Source organism: Dicentrarchus labrax, unplaced genomic scaffold (genome assembly GCF_905237075.1).
Source record: "Dicentrarchus labrax unplaced genomic scaffold, dlabrax2021, whole genome shotgun sequence".
NCBI lineage: Eukaryota > Metazoa > Chordata > Actinopteri > Moronidae > Dicentrarchus > Dicentrarchus labrax.
The window spans coordinates 11,976,512-11,997,355 of record NW_026136717.1 but is presented as its reverse complement, the minus strand read 5'-3'; the positions used below and the strand labels follow the sequence as shown (position 1 = coordinate 11,997,355).

General features: G+C 42.9%; 1 protein-coding gene across 1 annotated transcript; it reads left to right on the top strand.

The window, feature by feature from the left end:
- Positions 1–5,179: 5,179 nt before the first annotated feature.
- On the top strand, positions 5,180–18,855 carry polr2a (RNA polymerase II subunit A). Its single transcript, XM_051429061.1, has 29 exons — positions 5,180–5,529; positions 6,329–6,461; positions 6,564–6,700; positions 6,828–7,001; positions 7,118–7,399; positions 7,540–7,701; positions 7,871–8,091; positions 8,201–8,333; positions 8,433–8,557; positions 8,771–8,981; positions 9,062–9,271; positions 9,360–9,528; positions 9,657–9,751; positions 9,861–10,064; positions 10,165–10,387; positions 10,532–10,715; positions 10,875–11,046; positions 11,150–11,255; positions 11,768–11,973; positions 12,083–12,346; positions 12,462–12,669; positions 12,755–12,855; positions 12,942–13,046; positions 13,216–13,398; positions 13,502–13,705; positions 13,835–14,021; positions 14,132–14,245; positions 14,332–14,481; positions 15,253–18,855. Exons 1-29 carry the CDS (start codon positions 5,443–5,445, stop codon positions 16,401–16,403), a joined length of 5,901 nt encoding a protein of 1,966 aa, XP_051285021.1. The 5' UTR covers positions 5,180–5,442; the 3' UTR covers positions 16,404–18,855.
- The last annotated feature ends 1,989 nt before the right edge of the window (positions 18,856–20,844 follow it).

Here is a 20,844-nt window from a genome sequence, read left to right as displayed (position 1 = left end):
CAAACACCCAAAGAACAGGACATTCTCTCGTGAACAAAAATGGGCCGGCCTGTTCCAAAAGGCTCTCAGAGAGCATGCCTCCGACCCTGCGTCACCCATTTTTATTACAAAACAGCATCCTGGTGTATAACTTAAGGGGAAATACAGCTTAAAACAGATTATTTCTGGTTCGCAGACAATTCACTCTATTTTGCGGGCTAGGACTAGACACAAAACTGCCATGACTAGACAAATTTCCCAGGAGTTTCTTGTCTATTTTTTTGATGGTGCATATTAAAGCGGACACTGTAGACTGGGATTGGTTATTTTTACAGCATTAAGTGCCCACAATCTGGTTCAAAAACTTCACTAAGGACCACAAAATCTCCATTTTATGGTCCACGGGGATGCTTTATCCAAAGAACAGCATCACAGCCTGCAGGAGATTGCCTTGGTTTTGAGAAAGTTATCCCTGCTCACAATAGCGGCTGAATTGTTTTTAGAAAACACGGGTGTATTCTGTCTTTAGCTAATTGTGCTTCTGGTGTGATGGCCCACCAGCTGAATACATCTAATAAGGGTGCTGTTTTTCTCCAGTAACTAGGGGGCAGTTATAGTTTGGGCTTTGTGATTGTAAATCAGATCAAATAAATAGTCTGCTCCTCCCACCATGCTTTGCATCTGCTCGTCTGTCTCTCCCTCCCTCCTTGCTCGCCTACTTTATTGTGCTACAAGGTTCCCCCTTCCCTAACTCCCCCACCAACCCCTGAAACCACACTATCAGCTCTGACAACACCAGACAAGAGCTCCCCCTAGATACAAGAATCCTCACCCCTTCAAGGCATTACTGCCCCTGGAAGGGAAACACACGCTGCTACATGAACTGTATACATAGTATATATATGTATATATATATTTGCTGTGGTAGGAACAACAGGTTATAGTTAACTATACACTCTACGGGAACAACCACTGTGAACCAAGAGCCATAATCTTATTAGGGTGCCTGCAAAGCTTCATCAGCTTGGGTTTAAGACCGTTTCTACATTTTTACATACATTTTAATACTTTTAAATAATATTAAATTAGAATAGGAAATATAACAAACTTCATCTCTGAAAAAAATTAACATTTAGACAAATCTATACATAGCAATTTGACTCCTTGAGATGAATCTAAGACATGAAATTAAACTGTATTCAAAGGCATTCTGGGCCTTGAAATTATAAGTCATGCTTTCACATTTTGAGGCTTTTGCAAACATCAAGCTCACTGTAAACTACATGTTTAAATTGCAGTGGTGGAAGAACAAACCAGATGCTTTACTGAAGTAAAAGTAACACAAAAGTATAAAAATACTCAAAAGTTCTGCATTTAAAATTGAGTAACACTATGAGTAAACAAGTATTAGAAGCAAAATATATCAACGTATCAAAAATATTCATGTTATTACACAGAATAGTTAATTTCATTATATATATATTATTATATAGTTAATAAATATTATTAGATTAATATTGAAGATGTATTAACATGAAGGTAGCATTTTACAGTTATATATGTCATGTATGAAAACTATATTTTCAAGAACATGCATGTAAAATCTAAATCTGCAAAAGTAATGAGTCACAAACTATATAAATAAAAGCATGAGCTGGAAATGCTCAAGTAAAATACACCTCAAAACACAGGCGAAGTACTTGGATAAATGTACTTAGGGTGGCTGTGGCTCAAGAGGTAAAGCGGGTTGTCCACTAATCAGGTTGGCGGTTTGATCCCCAGCTCCTCTCGCGGCATGTTGAAGTGTCCTTGAGAAAAGATACTGAACCCCAAATTGCCCCCAGTGCTGTGATGAGCAGTTGGCACTCCTGCTGCCATCAGAGTATGAACGTGTATGAATGTGTGCAAACGGGACGTGAGAAGTGCTTTGAGGGGTCAGAAGATTAGAAAAAGGGCACCTGGATAGCTCACCTGGTAGAGGTGGCGCCCCATGTACCACGGTGAGTCCCTGCTGTAGAGTCCCAGGGTTCTTCATTCTCCTTTGCTGCTTGTCATTCCCTCTCTCTCCCCTTTCCTGTCACTCTCCAGCTGTCCCTATCCATTAAAAGGCAATAAAAGCCCCCAAAATATAATAAAAAAAAAAGAAAGGGGCCATATAAGTACAGTACATTTACTTAGACTACACTGCGTTACACAAAGTATGTACATTTGTTTCAAGTCATGGTTTTTCTTCGGGGATTTAAACACTGTAGTGAAAGGCAAAATAGAAACAGGAACTAAAAACTTAACTTACAAAAAAGGGAAGCAACTGTTTCTGATATCAGGCTGACATTTTGTAGACATGCTTTAAGAACAATGTTGCACCTATCAGCCTTTACAACTACTCAAAACATTTGGATGAATTCCCACCAAGCAGAGGAGACACCAACAGGCCTCTATGCACTAACCTCATTGGCGCAGCAGAGGGAGCACCTTTGATAGCCTTGTGGGACTTCCGCATTGAAAATGTGGTTGTGCAATGCAACGCTGATCATTCTCAATATGAGCCAGAGGAGGGAGCCAGCTGGTCAATAATGAATCCTTTGTATAGTCATGGTATTGCATGGCACATGGTGAACAAAGTGATGTACTGTCACATTCTTCGATTCAAACCTGGCATTCACACATTTCCTTCAGTGTGCGGTACTTAAATAAAACAGGAACATGGTTTAACTCCATAAAGGATACTGCAGATGTGGCATACATCCTTGCTCCTGGACTTGAATGAAGCCTTCCTCTGCTGGACCTACCAAAAAGAGATGATGGCAAAGGGGCATGTTCATGCTGGTGGCAGCACATAAACACCAAGCTGTCCCACTTAACATGAATGTAATGTTTGGACGTGACTTTAAAACATTAAAATGAAATTGCCAGAAAATAAAAACAACCCCACAGTCCACCGTGTTTTAGTTCAGTGTCTTTATTTAAACAAAAGGCAGTACAAATTCCAACAATATGACGAGATGTTTGGAGCACTGTTACATAGTCATCGCATGTAATAAACACATCAAATTGATATTATGTAATCACAGCAGTGAGACATTGAGAACTGGTTCAACCACAGTTTAGCTTTTACTTCCACTTCTTTGAAAGACAAGATGCACAAAAGGATCAACAGAAACATAATTCACCACCTTGTACCCAAATACCTCAAGACTGCTTGAATGAAGCGATGGAGACTTACAGCTCTCAGAGGACCATACATTAACACAGTGTACCGTTCTGCCTTTGGACATTTAGATTAACACCAACCAAATGTTATTTGTTCTCGTCCCTTGGGTACAACTAACGAGAGCTAACCGGAAAATCTATTGTGTAACAAGCTAATGGTATTTCCTAGCCCCCCTCCCTGAAGACGAGATTATTACTTAAACTACAAACACCTAAACTTTAAGTATTTAAACAGATTGAGTAAAAAGAGTAGTCACAATCACGGTAAAACCAGCTGTAAAAACATCGACTACAGACTATTATGGACGTAGTTAGCTAGCAAGATGGCTTCAACTTCGCCACCGACAAGAGTCCGGACTGTTGAAATACAAGCTAACAAACTTCCGATCAGTTTCGATCCGTTTCATCCGATCACATTAAATTTACTGAGATAAAACATTCACACAGCGGTTCCCTACTTCGTCCCGGAGCTCGCTAGTATTTTTTATTTTTATTTTCTTTGAGAGGGGGTGGTGGGGGGGAGGGAGAGAGAGAGAATACGCAGCTATGTGGCAGATCAAGTTAGCCAACAAGAAGCCTCCATCTTTCTCCCTCACAACAAGAAGCAAACACCGCCATGTTGGGCGCTAATGGCGTCCGGCTATGCTACCTGTAACAGCCTTTAATATCAGTGATTTTCGCTCCGAGAGGCTAGCGTTAAACCGTCGGGTTGAGTTGCTTTACCCGCATACAAGACGTCTGAGCAGAACAGGTTTAATGTTGCCACCGGAGCTTCAACATCTGTACACAATATTAAATAAAACAACACAGGCTAGCGGCTAGCAGCTAGCACACCGTCGTTAACGACAGAGCAGTCCTACGTTAAAGCTAACCATCTCCTCTAAAGCCAAGAAAGCAAAATGTGAACGCTGGTATTTAAATATATAATCCACTGGCTGTTAAATCACTTGTAAATAATCACACTTTTATATAATAATAAAGAGTTTTTGAGCGGTTTTAAAACACAAACGCAGCGAACTGACGTTAGTTAACCGCCAAAACCAACAGCTTTCGAGCCGAGGCCTACAACAATGTCTCATATTTTAACACAAATCTTAACAACCGAAGCACAACTGAACAATGTAACGAGATATTAATCACACATTTAACACGTCTGCGTAGAAATAATCCAAAACCGGTGAAAAAGAAACGTTAAATTTACACCCGAGGCTTCCCCCGGACTTTCCTGGAAGGGCGTGCGGGGAATCCGGCCATCACTCACAGGCGAGTCCGAGGCTGCCGACAGAGTCCCGGAGATCCAAAAACACAGAGGACGAAAAAACCAACAAGTCATTGTGTTTCTAAAATAGGTCGAAAATAATCCATTATACAGTGTTTCCAGATTAAAAATATAATGTATTTCGACAGTTTCCCCCTGTTTAATGAAAGGTCTGAACAGGCCTCAGCCCTGAGCCTCTTTTCTTAGAGCCCAGGCTGATCTACAGCGAGACGAACGGGACAACAGAGATTTTTTTTATTTTTGCTCAGAGGGAAGAAATTCACATCGGACACATTCGGCAAATATCGGAAGAAGGGCGGGTTTTGTTGAAATTATTCTAAGAAGGTTCATTTGTTCCTACCGATTGGTCCTCTCCGTCCTGCTGCTCAATATTAACAACAACGCGGACGAATCGAGAGGATTTTAGTTGAATATTCATATTTCACATGCAAAACGGACGCCGCGCCGCCTTCTGTGTTTTAATAAAGCCAATCAGGATGAGTTCAGATAAAATCAACGCCCGCCTCCAGTGTTGATTGGTTGAAAAAATAAACGTGCTCTGTGATTGGCTGTGCGTGTGATGAAATTAATTATTCATATGACTGTCTTGAATGGCCAATGAGCGTTTTACTACAGAGATCCATGTCCCACCTTCCGAATAGTCAGTCCCTGTATTCTTGAGTGGGCAACCCCGTAGCATACAGTCAGTCTATATAAACAAGCGTTGCACAGCTTCATGCTCAGAAGCGCTTAGAGCGCTCCAGAGGGTAGATCAGAAAAAGGGAAGGGAACAGTCGGTAGCCATCTTACTTAGGACCAAAACACAAATAACTCGGGTATAAAGGCAACCGACAGCAGAGGTTCCTGGGATATCGCCTTCGGAGACTTTCCGGTCACCGTTGGCGGCCTGACCAGAGTCGTGGTGACTATTTAAAGGCTGTTCCTGCTCACAAAGCGGCGTGCCGAGGAAGGACGCGTCTCTTTGAATAGACAGGATGCACGGACCGCCCTCCGGCGACAGCGCATGCCCATTGCGCACGATCAAGAGAGTTCAATTCGGCATCATCAGCCCAGATGAGCTTGTAGGTTTTCTTTTTGGGGGAGTGGGGGTATTTATATTAATTTTCCGACACATCACACATCACTCTTGCAGTTTCTTGTCGTATCTTGTAGTTTAACATAATGTGGCAAAGACACGGTTCTGTTTACAGCGGAAGATGCTCGCTGTTAGCCTAGCCTAGCTAGCTGTGTCAGGCTGGTGGAGCTTGTGCTAACTAGCATGTAGCAGGAAGTTTGAAAAACTTTAAGCACTACATTATCAGAAAGGATCCACGCTATCACATCAATTAAACCCCCTTTTTATTCATGCAATGTACCTTATAGGCCCACCAGTAAGTAAGATTTTTTGTTATTTTTATAGCTCTTGGTTATGGACAACGCTTGTTTTGTTTTACCACTGGTCGCATTGTACGCATTGGTCTGCTTTCTCACTCAATAAATGAATAAAAGGGTACTTCAACAAAGTCAGATATGCATGTTTTCTTTAACACAGGATTCGGTGTTTTGTTTGTATAAGAATTAATAGTAGATTATCTTTATGTAATGGAGCATAATGTTTTATTTTATTGTTTACAGAACAATCGTTAGACTTTCTGTTCACTGAAGTAATTTCCTTTAATACTAAATAGTGGATGGTGGTTTATATACATTTAAATTTCCTAACTAATGTGTATGAGTACTAAATATGGAAAAATAAATATTTATGGCTGATATATCTGCAGAGTTATTGATACTTATTAATATTAATATTCTGGCGCTGATGGTAGATCAACTGCTTGTTATTGTAGCATCAACTTATACACATGATTTCTTTCTCCCCAGAAACGGATGTCCGTTACAGAAGGGGGGATCAAATACCCCGAAACAACAGAGGGAGGACGTCCTAAACTCGGTGGCCTTATGGACCCAAGACAAGGGGTCATAGAACGAACTGGGAGATGTCAGACATGTGCAGGTACAGGGTCATGTTCGCATTTCATGCTAAAATATATTATTGATCAGTTGAGTGCTGTCCATATCTGATGATGATTTTATAATGCATGGTTTGTCTCCTCAGGCAACATGACAGAGTGTCCTGGTCACTTCGGCCACATAGAACTGGCAAAGCCAGTTTTCCATGTCGGCTTCGTAACAAAGATCATGAAGGTTCTCCGATGCGTTTGCTTTTTTTGCTCTAAGCTATTAGTGGATTCAGTAAGTATACTCCGCGTATTACAGTACACAATGATAAATATTTGACCATAAAAGTGCATTTTCAGTCTCATTCATAGCTTTGGTAATTTTGATGTTTAACTTTCTCTCATTGCTGTTTTCTTTTTAGAACAATCCGAAGATCAAAGACATCCTGGTGAAATCCAAAGGACAGCCCAGGAAGCGTTTGACACACGTGTACGAGCTGTGCAAAGGAAAAAACATCTGTGAAGGAGGAGAGGAGATGGACAACAAATTTGGAATGGAGCAGCAGGAGACCGAGGAGGACATCACCAAGGAGAAGGTATGTGTCTTTTTGTCATAGCTAATGTGTGTTTCAGATCTCAACATTCACGGCACTGCTCAACTTATTTGTTTTCTCACACCCTTCCCTTCACTCCCACTGTGTGACTTATGCAGGGCCACGGAGGTTGTGGGCGCTACCAGCCGCGTATCAGACGCTCTGGCTTGGAGCTGTATGCCGAGTGGAAGCATGTCAACGAGGATTCGCAAGAGAAGAAAATCCTGCTGAGTCCCGAGCGTGTGCACGAGATCTTCAAGCGCATCTCGGATGAAGAGGACGTCATTTTGGGCATGGACCCCAAGTTTGCTCGACCGGAGTGGATGATCGTAACTGTGTTGCCTGTGCCTCCACTGGCTGTCAGGCCTGCTGTAGTCATGCAGGGCTCTGCTCGCAACCAGGTAGAGTAATATGATCCCAGACTGAATGTTAAGTTGGATTCTTAGTGTGCATATTTTGTTTTTGCGTGTTTTTAAGTTGTGTAAACAATTAGATATATGTGACAATGATAACAACATATCCTCAAACTTCTGTTTTAAAGGATGACTTGACCCACAAGCTGGCCGACATTGTCAAAATCAACAACCAGCTGAGAAGAAACGAGCAGAGTGGTGCGGCAGCTCACGTCATTGCCGAGGATGTGAAACTGCTTCAGTTTCATGTAGCTACTATGGTGGACAACGAGTTGCCAGGCCTGCCAAGGGTATGTATACACTTCCCAGATGCCTTTTAAATATATAGTTAGAGTTCTGCCCTTCACTTGATTCAATGTAACACTGTTTAAAATAGACAAAATGTGAGTCTCTGTTGCTCTCACAGTTTTGGACAAATATTTTTCTTGTGCTCAAAATTACAATTGTTTCCTTTCACAGGCAATGCAAAAGTCTGGCCGTCCTCTTAAATCCATAAAACAGCGTCTAAAGGGGAAAGAGGGTCGAGTTCGAGGTAACCTCATGGGCAAACGTGTGGACTTCTCCGCCCGAACTGTCATCACCCCAGACCCCAACCTGCAAATCGACCAAGTGGGCGTACCGCGATCCATCGCCGCCAATATGACCTTCCCAGAAATTGTCACACCCTTTAATATTGACAGGTACTGTAGAGAAGTTAGCTGATTAAAGTTGATGGGATGTTTAAAAACCTGTATTTGAAAATGTCTATTAAATGTATTGTCAGCTAATTCATTCTTGTGACCCTCCTAGATTACAAGAGCTGGTGCGAAGAGGCAACAGTCAGTACCCAGGAGCCAAGTACATCATCCGTGATAACGGAGACAGAATTGACCTGCGATTTCACCCCAAACCAAGTGACCTTCATCTGCAGATTGGCTACAAGGTTAGATTAAAGCCAACTATATGTTTAAAGATTATCTTTTATTAGATGATTTATAGTATATTTTTATCATGACTAAAACTGAACCCTTTCTCTGTTTAGGTGGAAAGACACATGTGTGACGGTGACATCGTCATCTTCAACCGACAACCTACACTACATAAAATGTCCATGATGGGGCACAGAGTCCGGATTCTGCCCTGGTCTACATTTCGACTCAACCTCAGGTACCAAATGAAGAGCCCACCTCTCTGGCTCTTATAAATGTGTTTGTACTCATAGAAAATAATTTATTAAATAATTATGCATTGATGATTTTTGGCCTGTATGAATTTGCTCTTGATGCAAATACCTGTCGCTGTTACATTTTCCCTGACTGAAATGAGCGTTCTCCATGTGGTGTAGCAGTTCTAACATCCCATCCTCATATCTCCCTCCAGTGTCACCACCCCATACAACGCTGACTTTGACGGGGATGAAATGAACCTCCACCTGCCTCAGTCCCTTGAGACGAGGGCAGAGATTCAGGAGCTGGCCATGGTGCCCCGTATGATCGTGACACCCCAGTCCAACAGGCCCGTCATGGGTATCGTGCAGGACACGCTCACAGCCGTCCGCAAATTCACCAAAAGAGACGTCTTCTTAGAGAGGGTAAAGAGATTGTCACGGGGTCACCAGCAGCTGCTTTTTCTGGTCTGAAAGGGTCTTAACACACCGTTTCTCCACCACAGGGTGAAGTGATGAACCTCCTCATGTTCCTCTCTACCTGGGACGGGAAAGTGCCTCAGCCGGCCATCCTCAAGCCCCGCCCTCTGTGGACGGGCAAGCAGATCTTCAGCTTAATCATTCCTGGTCACATTAATGTGATCCGCACACACAGCACTCATCCTGACGATGAGGACAGCGGTCCTTACAAACACATCTCACCAGGAGACACCAAGGTACAACACCTCTCGTTAATTATGTTTAAATTAAAGAATTAAAATGAACGACAATACGATTGACTCCGCATGTCACTCATTCACATAGGTCATAGTGGAGAACGGGGAGTTGATCATGGGCATCCTGTGTAAGAAATCTCTGGGAACGTCCGCCGGCTCCCTCGTCCACATCTCCTACCTGGAGATGGGCCACGACATCACCCGACTCTTCTACTCCAACATTCAGACTGTGGTCAACAACTGGCTGCTCATCGAGGGTAAGAGAACAGTAAAGCACACGTACCTTTATTACTGTATTGTAGTTGTATTGAATGATGAAACAAATTATATTTTTTCAACATGGATATTTAATGATTTTGAGTTTACTTTTTGATGTTTCCTTCAGGTCATTCCATTGGTATTGGTGACTCCATTGCTGATGCCAAGACCTACCTTGACATTCAGAATACCATCAAAAAAGCCAAACAGGATGTGATAGAAGTAAGGATGGAGTATTTGTGTACTCAACAGCATCTAAAAACTCAAATTTAGTCTGTTTCTTTTTTCAGCTGAAATTGCACATAGAAACGTTACACTTTTCCTCTGCCAGGTCATCGAGAAAGCCCACAACAACGAGCTGGAGCCGACCCCCGGTAACACACTGAGGCAGACCTTTGAGAACCAGGTGAATCGTATCCTCAACGACGCTCGTGACAAAACGGGATCGTCAGCCCAGAAGTCTCTGTCCGAGTACAACAACTTCAAGTCCATGGTGGTGGCTGGTTCTAAGGGCTCAAAGATTAACATCTCACAGGTAAAAGAGTCTAAGTATCATTACCGTACAGTAGATGAACAATAGGTTTGATTCATATCATCTTTAATGCTCACGTCTCTTTACCGCTTCTCCTATCCAGGTTATCGCTGTGGTGGGGCAGCAGAACGTTGAGGGTAAACGAATCCCCTTCGGCTTCAAACACCGCACGTTGCCTCACTTCATTAAGGATGATTACGGTCCTGAGAGTAGAGGCTTTGTGGAGAACTCGTACCTGGCTGGCCTGACGCCAACAGAGTTCTTCTTCCACGCCATGGGAGGCAGAGAGGGTCTGATCGACACAGCCGTCAAGACTGCTGAGACTGGTAAGTCCATGCAGCTGCGTGAGAGAATGGCTATAAATACCATACAATGATGTGCTTTAAGTAGCCATTTTTAAGTAGTAAATACTAGACTCAGGACTAAAAGCTTTGGTTTTCTAACTTTGTAAATGTGTTCCATCCCACCAGGTTACATCCAGCGTCGTCTGATCAAATCCATGGAGTCGGTGATGGTGAAGTACGATGGTACGGTGCGTAACTCCATCAACCAGGTGGTTCAGCTGCGTTACGGCGAGGACGGCCTGGCAGGAGAGAACGTCGAGTTCCAAAACGTGGCAACGCTCAAACCGTCACACAAAGCCTTTGAAAAGAAGTAAGTCACACACCTTTATAGCCCGAGAGTACAGTACCTTGTTTTATTCATGATAACTGGAAGGGAGGTATTACTGCTTTACACAGCTACATTCATAATATTGTTAATATTAATTAATGGCCTATAATCAGTGGCTTAACTCTTGTCTGATCTGTCTAGGTTTAAGTTTGATTGTACCAATGAGCGAGCCCTGAGGCGGATGCTGCAGGAAGACGTAGTAAAGGACGTGCTGACCAATGCCCATGTGCAGAGTGCCTTGGAGAGGGAGTTTGAGAAGATGAAGGAGGACAGGGAGGTCCTCCGAGCTATTTTCCCCACTGGGGACAGCAAGGTGGGTTTATTTGTTGACACACCTCTACTCTTCAGCAGTCTCTAAGTCTGCCACGTGAAATCATATGTATATTATATACTCATATGTTTCTCCTTGCCTGCAGGTGGTGCTGCCCTGCAACCTGGCCAGAATGATCTGGAACGCTCAGAAGATCTTCCGCATCAACATTCGAACCCCAACAGACCTGAATCCTCTAAGGGTGGTCGACGGTAAGCTCAGAAATAACAAACCCAATTAACCAAAAGGACAATAAATCATTGTTTGTTCTCACTTTGTAAAGTTAGGCGTAAACTCATACAGCCAAGTTGCCAGTCAGACATTATATCTTCAGTATATATTTAGTTACAGGATTTTGTGAACCCTGTGGAAGAAGCACCGGCTGTAGAATTAGAAGTAGGAGGTTGTGGCCTGGCCTCAGGAGCTCCCTAAAGCCATTTAAAGCCACCTGGCGAATCCCTCCATTACATAATAAGTAGAACAGTTTAAAGTCCTAGTCTCTCTTTGCTAGAGAGGCTTACAGCCTCATGGTATCGAGGATCCAATTTTTATACTATATTGACATTGTAATATACGATATGCTCTTTCCCCACTGTACGGCTTGTCTCACAAAACACACAAATCTGTGTTATGTTTCTTTTGTACAATACATAAGTACACCCGTAAGCCTAGTTAAACAAAGATGTTTGCATAAATCTCAGTCTGTGTTTGTTTGGATGCCCAGGTGTTCAGGATCTGAGTAAGAAGCTGGTGATTGTGAATGGTGAGGACCCGCTGAGCAGACAGGCCCAGCAGAACGCAACGCTGCTCTTCAACATCCACCTTCGCTCCACGCTCTGCTCCAAACGCATGACCGAGGAGTTCCGTCTCTCCACTGAGGCGTTTGACTGGCTGCTGGGAGAGATTGAGACCAAATTCAACCAGTCCATTGTATGTTTAGCACATTGTTGTTTAGTTTAAGAGCTGTCTGATTTCTTCTTAAACATTGAACTTTGAAGATATTTTTTTTTAAATAAACCCTGTTTTCCTCCGTCCCCAGGCCCACCCAGGTGAAATGGTTGGCGCTCTGGCTGCTCAGTCGCTGGGAGAGCCGGCCACCCAGATGACCCTGAACACTTTCCACTACGCTGGTGTGTCAGCCAAGAACGTAACACTCGGTGTGCCTCGTCTAAAGGAGTTGATCAACATCTCCAAGAGGCCCAAAACACCCTCGCTGACTGTTTTCCTGCTGGGTCAGGCGGCACGTGATGCTGAAAGGGCCAAGGACATCCTCTGTCGACTCGAGCACACTACACTGCGAAAGGTGAGCGAAAGAAAGTGATTGGAGTGTTCCTCCCATATCCAATAATGTCATATAAGCAAAATAATGTTGTCCATATTTTGAAAGTGGTGACTAAATAATAATCTTTTGTACACAGGTGACTGCCAACACCGCCATCTACTACGATCCAAACCCCCAAAACACGGTGGTGGCCGAGGACCAGGAATGGGTGAACGTCTACTATGAGATGCCCGACTTCGACGTGACGCGCATTTCACCATGGCTGCTGCGCATCGAGCTCGACCGCAAGCACATGACTGATCGCAAGCTGACTATGGAGCAAATCGCAGAGAAGATCAACGCAGGTGGGTTGTGTGCACACATTCTGATTCAATGCTTTAAAAGAAATAAGGCGGTTTCCCCCTAATGACACTTTTGTTTTTCTGAAAGGTTTTGGAGATGACCTGAACTGTATTTTCAATGACGACAATGCTGAGAAGCTCGTCCTGCGAATCAGAATCATGAACAGCGATGAGAACAAGTTCCAAGAGGTGAGCGATAGTATTATATTCTTTAAGGATAAACACACTTTGGTCTGTTTCAGTATTAGTCATGAATGACTGCTGTCGTTTTCTAGGATGAGGAGGTGGTGGACAAAATGGATGACGATGTGTTCTTGAGGTGCATCGAGTCCAACATGCTGACAGACATGACCCTTCAAGGCATTGAGCAGATCAGCAAGGTAACCAATTGAACACACACACAGACACAGACACACACACGTAATAGGATACACCCACTGTAGGTTTCTGCTGTGGGGTTGTTGCTGATCTCATACAGACTTGTCTTCAGTAACAAAAGCATATACCTGCCTGTGGCAATAAGTCAAAGGTCACACTTTTCTTCTCCAGGTGTACATGCACTTGCCCCAGACTGACAATAAGAAGAAGATCATCATCACAGAGGACGGCGAGTTCAAGGCCCTGCAGGAGTGGATCCTTGAGACGGACGGAGTGAGCCTCATGAGGGTCCTCAGCGAGAAGGACGTAGATCCCGTTAGGACCACCTCCAACGACATTGTGGAGATCTTCACGGTACGAAAGCATAAAAATAGTTTTTTCTCAACAGTAGAAATACAGCAGACTTAATTACAGTGGTAATAAAGCCATTTTTTCTCTCTTCTACTCTCTTATGTAGGTCTTGGGAATTGAGGCAGTAAGAAAGGCTCTGGAGAGGGAGTTGTACCATGTCATCTCTTTTGACGGTTCCTATGTGAACTATCGTCACTTGGCTCTGCTTTGTGACACCATGACGTGCCGCGGTCACTTGATGGCCATCACACGTCACGGCATCAACCGTCAAGACACAGGACCGCTCATGAAGTGTTCCTTTGAGGAGACGGTGAGAGGATGATCAATTAACTGAAAAATTACAGCCTAAGTCATCAGAAGAAACTACTTTAACCTTGTTGTCATTTAATAACTTGAGTCCATTTTCCCGCTCTCCTCTTTCTTGGATTTCCTCCTCCAGGTGGATGTGTTGATGGAGGCGTCATCCCATGGAGAGAGTGACCCCATGAAGGGTGTGTCGGAGAACATCATGCTTGGCCAGCTCGCCCCAGCTGGCACAGGATGCTTTGACCTGCTGTTGGATGCTGAAAAGTGTAAATACGGCATGGAGATCCCTACAAACATACCTGGCATCAGCGTGGCTGGACGTAAGTGGAGAAACGTTTTTTTTTCCACATACAATGCAGGAATGATTTTATAGTAGATATAGTTTAAGATGATTTGTGATATTTATGTCCTGTGTCCGTCCTATTTGCAGCCACTGGAATGTTCTTTGGCACAGTGCCGAGTCCCATGAGTGGTATGTCGCCTGCAATGACCCCGTGGAACACAGGAGCAACACCGGCCTACGGTGCCTGGTCCCCCAGTGTTGGTGAGTGTATGCCCGGGTTGCTTTGGCTCTTCTATTTTTTGGGTTTCATTCACTGAGTTTTTCCCCTTTTGTTATTTTTCCTCCAGGAAGCGGCATGACCCCTGGAGCAGCTGGTTTCTCTCCCAGTGCAGCATCAGATGCAAGTGGATTCTCTCCAGGCTACTCCCCAGCCTGGTCTCCCACTCCTGGGTCTCCAGGATCTCCAGGACCTGCCAGCCCGTACATCCCATCTCCAGGTTAGACACTGCAGAAATATTTCTTTTAAGTTGCAGTTTGTTGAAAATGTTCTAATAATTTAGGTGATGTTACTTTTTCAGTCTTTCTTTGTACAAATTGAATATAAAAGATACAAAATCTGAGTGCAGGGAGAGGGGAAGAATGGCTTATTTAGTACCATTACCCAAATTATATAAAACAATATCCACAATATACAGTATGGAGATGATGTAAAAGACATTTAAAAACAAAATTAAACAGATATTCAAATCTTTTTTTTTTTTAAATTGTAAGACTTACAGAAAAATCATTTTTAAACAAATGAAAAAATTGGTTTTGTAAGTATAAAATAAAAACTTGACTACAACTCGTGAAATGTTTGAAAAGAATAATATTAGATTACAGTCCGACTAAGTGAGTGTTTTATTTAGCAAATTCTATTAGGCAAAAATGCCAAAATTTGATGGTTTAAGCTTCTCTAATGTGAAAATTAGCTGCTGTTCCTTAAATTACCTTATAATAAATTAAATATCTTTGGCTTTTGGAGTGAGGTTTGGACAATAAAGAAAATTCTTGTGGGTTAACCAAAGGGTTAATTGAAAAGTAATCAACAACAAAGATAATTGTTAGTTGTAGCCATGGTTGTCATCTGCAGAATTATGGAAGAAACTGAATTTGACACATTTTGAATAATTTATATAAATGGGAAATAACAGTGGCCCAAGAATTGCTCCCTGAGGCACTCCTGAAGTCTTTCTCCATCCTTAAAAGTGTTCCTGTTTCCTCTCTAGGTGGAGCCATGTCACCCAACTACTCACCCACCTCCCCAGCCTACGAGCCTCGCTCCCCTGGAGGCTACACCCCACAGAGCCCCGGCTACTCCCCAACATCACCCTCTTACTCGCCTACTTCTCCCTCCTACTCCCCCACCAGCCCCAACTACAGCCCGACATCTCCTTCCTACTCACCCACCTCGCCCAGTTATTCCCCAACCTCCCCCTCCTATTCACCTACATCTCCATCTTATTCCCCAACATCTCCTTCCTACTCCCCTACCTCCCCATCCTACTCTCCCACTTCTCCCTCCTACTCTCCCACCTCACCGAGCTACAGCCCAACGTCGCCAAGCTACAGCCCAACGTCACCCAGCTACTCGCCCACCTCACCTTCTTACTCACCAACCTCCCCCTCTTATTCTCCCACATCTCCATCTTACTCCCCCACCTCCCCGTCCTACTCCCCCACCTCTCCTTCTTACTCACCAACCAGCCCAAGCTACAGCCCCACATCACCCAACTACACTCCCACCTCGCCCAGTTACTCCCCCACTTCTCCTTCCTACTCCCCTACATCGCCCTCTTACTCCCCAACCTCCCCGAACTACACACCAACAAGCCCCAATTACTCCCCTACCTCTCCTTCTTACTCCCCCACCTCTCCGTCCTACTCGCCCTCCAGTCCGCGTTACACCCCGCAGTCGCCCACCTACACACCCAGCTCTCCCTCTTACAGCCCCAGCTCCCCCTCCTACTCCCCCACCTCCCCCAAATACACCCCAACTTCACCCTCATACAGCCCCAGCTCCCCGGAGTACACTCCCACTTCTCCCAAGTACTCCCCCACCTCGCCAAAGTACTCCCCAACATCGCCGAAGTACTCACCGACTTCTCCCACCTACTCCCCGACGACTCCAAAATACAGCCCCACCTCTCCTACCTACTCCCCCACCTCCCCCACCTATACCCCCACCAGCCCCAAATACTCCCCCACCTCCCCTACTTACTCCCCAACTTCTCCCAAGTACTCACCCACGTCTCCTACGTACTCGCCAACTAGTCCTAAAGGCTCTACATACAGCCCCACCTCCCCTGGATACAGCCCCACCTCACCCACCTACAGCCCGGCCATCAGCCCCGACGACAGCGACGAGGAGAACAACTGATGCGTCACGGAGAAGAAAGAGAGGGAGCTGAAGGCACCCCGTCACCTCATGATGGACACCTGAAGGACAGCACCTTTAACCAGCTGGAGGTGGCGGTGCTTCTAGCCACAGGGGTCCCAATTGTGGTTGTTTTTCTTTGGAGAAATCTCTCCTTTGGGGACCTCTGTTATGCTCCAGTCTTGACCATCTGAGGGCCCCCTTTACCACAAGAAATTGTGGTAAAGGGCAACTGCTTTGCCTGAAGGAAAAAAAAAGGCTGCCTTTTTGAAGTAGTTTTTTAATTTTCACGTGGGGTGTTGAAGCAAAACTGCAAATCCCAAGAAGGAATTAAAAGGAGAGGAAGATGTGGTGAACACAACAGGGAGAAAATGTCCCTTTTTAACTTTATAGTGTACTGCATCCAGTCTCTCTCTCATTCTCTTAATGTTGGGTGTATAGTTGTGGAAAGCGTACATATTGCCAAAAGCCTTTTGAGAAGTGGATTGTACTCTAAACTCATCACTAAAGCATAAGCTCTAAAGAAAATCAAGGAGGTATGGGTTAGACTTTGTTTACTGCATATTTCACCAAGGTGTATCTTGTTAGACCTTTTGCTGCTTTGGATTCAAATTTTCTGGATCAAAGATGGAGCTTTAGGTGTTTGATATATAAAAATTGTTAGATTGTCTAAAGAAAGTTGGATGATCAGCAGAAATACATGATAGGAGAGAGAAACTGGCTTGCAGGGGAAAAAAATATATCACTCTGAACGTCATTGACTACATAAGTGTATGTACCCATCGCCCTCCCCTCTTCCTCCTTCACACCCCAAAGACAAAACCTGAAAGATGTCATGAAAACACCCACCAGCATCCTCTTGTCCTCTACCATTTTGGAGACTTGTGCATCAGAAGAAGAAAAAAAAAAAAAAACACTTTTCCACATAATATTCTTCCCGTGACACTGGGAATTTAAAGATTTATATGAAAAAAAAAAATAATAGAATGATTATTCTGTCTTTAATTTTGATTCTAGGAGGAAATGGGGCAAACGAGGACGAGGCATACTAGTTTGGCGTTGCTGCTTTTGTCATTGTTTGCATGAGTAGCACATGTTAATACATTTTAATCAAGCTTTAGGTTAAAAAAATTTCAAATCCCTCCCACTTCTTGCTAATCTTCGTCCCATTTCTGATAGCTGACGTGTACACAGGTTTATTTGGACTATTCAATTTATTTAAGAAAGAAAGTTAACTATTCTGTGTGAATATGAATAGAGGAAATTTAAGAATTTTTGGCTTTTCTCTGCTTTTGGTGACTTTGTAAACATGTTTGCAGGAGGCTCATGTTCATATACTGTGGATGAAGGGGCAGAGGACGGAGGGGAGTGCTTTTATTTTCACCCCCGTTCTCCCCAAAAGTCGGGAGTTTTTGCCCCAGCGGCAACTTCTCTTTTCCACTTACAGTTCTATGAAATGTATGCTGTCACCGGGCTGCTTAAGTTAAAAGGTAGAAGGGCAAAAAAGTTCAGTGCCCAGTTCAATGTTTTTGGGATGCCAGAGAGCAACATTTCCTCCTCCTGTTGGCTTTTTTCTTCACAACGGCGTGTAACAGTTTATTTTCATTTAAGCAGAGATTGTCCAAAGAAAACACTATTGGGCCTCTCTATTTAAAAAAAACCTTACCCACTACATTAGTGTGATCTTCTTTTTGAATATGGGTGCTTTCTCACATGACTCAACCTAGTTTGACCGTGTTAGGGAACCGTCTGTACGCCTGATGACAATGGAGACATTTTTTTCCTTTTCCCTCCTCGTTCCATTTGATCATTCATTGCGGTTTCTGAATTTTATTGGACTTGCTGGGTCTCCCCCCTCTCCCCTCTTCATCCACAAGTGATCCTCATTTCTGAAATCAGTGTTTCTTTTTTCTACCAGTGTATGTACCTGTGATGAGGGGAATCATGGGGAGGGGTGGGACGTATTGGTTCTGACTGGGAGTCCTGAAGAGATAAAAATACAACCAGTAATCTTTAAGGTTATATTTAAATGATTTGTCAGATTTTGTGAAAACATTGCTTCCAAGATGGTCTCGAATTGAAAGGACTGCATCTTCTGGCCTTTTGAGATAAAGCAGGTTTGGAAATTGCACTTAGTAAATATTGTAGTGGACCTAAGCCCCAGACATTGTGATATTTTGTCCACTATGCTTGCATCTAATCCTGTTGTCTTAACTGTGTGCTGTCCAGTCAATTCAGAACATCAGGACTCCCGGGTTGTATGAATGTGTGTATGCGTGCGCGTCCGAGGGCGTGACAGGGTTTCAAACTGAGGAACGAGTTCACATGTCTGGGCGAAGGAAGGGTTTTGACTTGAAATTGCCACTGTATAGAAATTGATTCATTATCTCATTCTCTGTATCTTTGTTCTGTTTGTTTTTTGACTTGGAAAAAAATGAATAAAAGTTTTACTACATGTCTGTCTCTTTTGTCAGTTCTGTGTTGTGTTGGTTATTTGGATAACAAAGAACGATATACATAAGGTTTTTTTGTACATTTCTAACACGCTTGTCCTCAGCAAGTAGACATAGCTGATTTAAGATTTTATATAAAAATGTAATTGTCTTAAAAAACAGTGTAGAATAGGTAAAAATAGCTCAGCAATGACCAGATGTATTAAAATGTTGCTTAAACAGCAATTCATCAGTAATACCTGAATGATATAATATAACAATAGTCTGTTATATATTCCCCCAACGTCTCTATATATTTTGCTGATAATACTTATAATATAGTTTTAGATTTCAATACAGGACTTTTACTTGTAATTAAGTATTTTGCATTGTTATAATTCTAGTTTTAACTTAAGATATGAATACTAGTTTATAGTTTACAACCAGAGAACAGACTTCTCTTATGATGGAAAATCAAACACAGCTGCAGTTAATTAAGGTAAATGACTTTCCTAATAAAAAGAAAAGCATCATCACATGTCACTTGATGAATCCAAAGCTCTAAATGTGAGCTAACACCCTCCTTCCTCTTGGGGGCGCTCTCATCTTGCTGAACTTCATAGAAAATTGCTAAAGTCTGACCATGTGAGGCTGGTTTGTTGCCTGTTTTGAGAGCAAACTTCAGCCAGCTGCCAACTGGAAGTCCTCTAAAGCTGGACATTGAATCTACAGGTAAACTATGGATGGTTGAGGCTGTAATTTGGGATTTACAAACTCTGCCAAACCATAGCTAGCTCAATATAAACACCTGTTAAATGTGTATCTCTTATAAACCTGGGACCATATGGCAGTAATCTGAGTGTACACATTATTTAATAGATACCTTTTAAGGTGTGCTTACAGAATGATGTACATGATTAAATTGATGTGATTAAGCATTATCTTACAGTAGTTAAAACACCACTAATATAATATTTGCTCTTAAATGAACCCTAAAAGGCCATAAATAGCATACTAGCATAAGTAGCCTAGGTGGCCTGAAATGGATGTTGTGCAAGTAAGGACAGACACAGTTATGTTTAGTAAAGCTACATTGAAAAGCACACCATAGGGACTACGCTCCACTGGACCTACAATGTGTGTGTGTGTGTGTGTGTGTGTGTGTGTGTATATATATATATATAAAAGGCCTTAAAATTGTTATTAAAATCAGTTTATAAGCAGATGTTTGTGCAGACTGCAGGGATGCTAGGCTCGCTTACAACTGCATTTTACCTCCACAAACAGCACAAGCTCGTGTGTCTTAATACTAATGCAGAGATGTTTCATGTCATTGGAGCTGTCGTCTCTCCAGCACGTAGTAAACCATCTTTGTGTTGCTCTTCCTGGCCACCAGATGCAGAGAGGGCTCTCCCATGAGAGTCTGCCACAGACAGAAGAGGCCACTCAGAACAAACCAGGTAAGGCTGTTCCACTGATCAATGTAATCAGTAACACTTTTTACATTCCTGTTTTTAAATAACTTTACTGTTGGAAACTCATCCTGTTTCACACAGTATGACGGTATCCTACAGTAGTTTGTGCTTGTTCCAGCTCCATGTTGAAGCTATAAGATATTTTACACTGAGTGAAACACTGAAACAAATCACCCGAAGCTACAGCATAAAATATTGTAGATGTCGAGTGTTTAATTTCATACGCATTTTCACAAAATACTACCTGGAATATGTGCTATCTTTGGCATCTCTGCTGAAATGTAGAATAAAGTTTTTGTGTGTTTGAACAATGTTTATTTGTTGGTAAGGACCGACTCACCAAAGTTAAATAAATCAAGTTTGTACATTTTAATTCCACCTAATTTAAAATTTGACTTAGATTATTCAGTGTAATCAAATTGATTCAGTGGTCCTTCTTCAAATCCATAACTCAGTAGATTTTAGAAACTAACAGAAGCCTCCACACAGTTTTATATCTCAATTACAACCAGATAAGATAGTTCCCCCACCTGTGAT

Coding starts and splice junctions, on each gene's coding strand:
- polr2a (XM_051429061.1), top strand. CDS start 5,443: ATGCACGGACCGCCCTCCGGCGACAGCGCATGCCCATTGCGCACGATC. Junction 7,702..7,870: donor AGTTGCCAGGCCTGCCAAGG/GTATGTATACAC, acceptor TTCCTTTCACAG/GCAATGCAAAAGTCTGGCCG. Junction 12,670..12,754: donor CGCAGAGAAGATCAACGCAG/GTGGGTTGTGTG, acceptor TTTTTCTGAAAG/GTTTTGGAGATGACCTGAAC.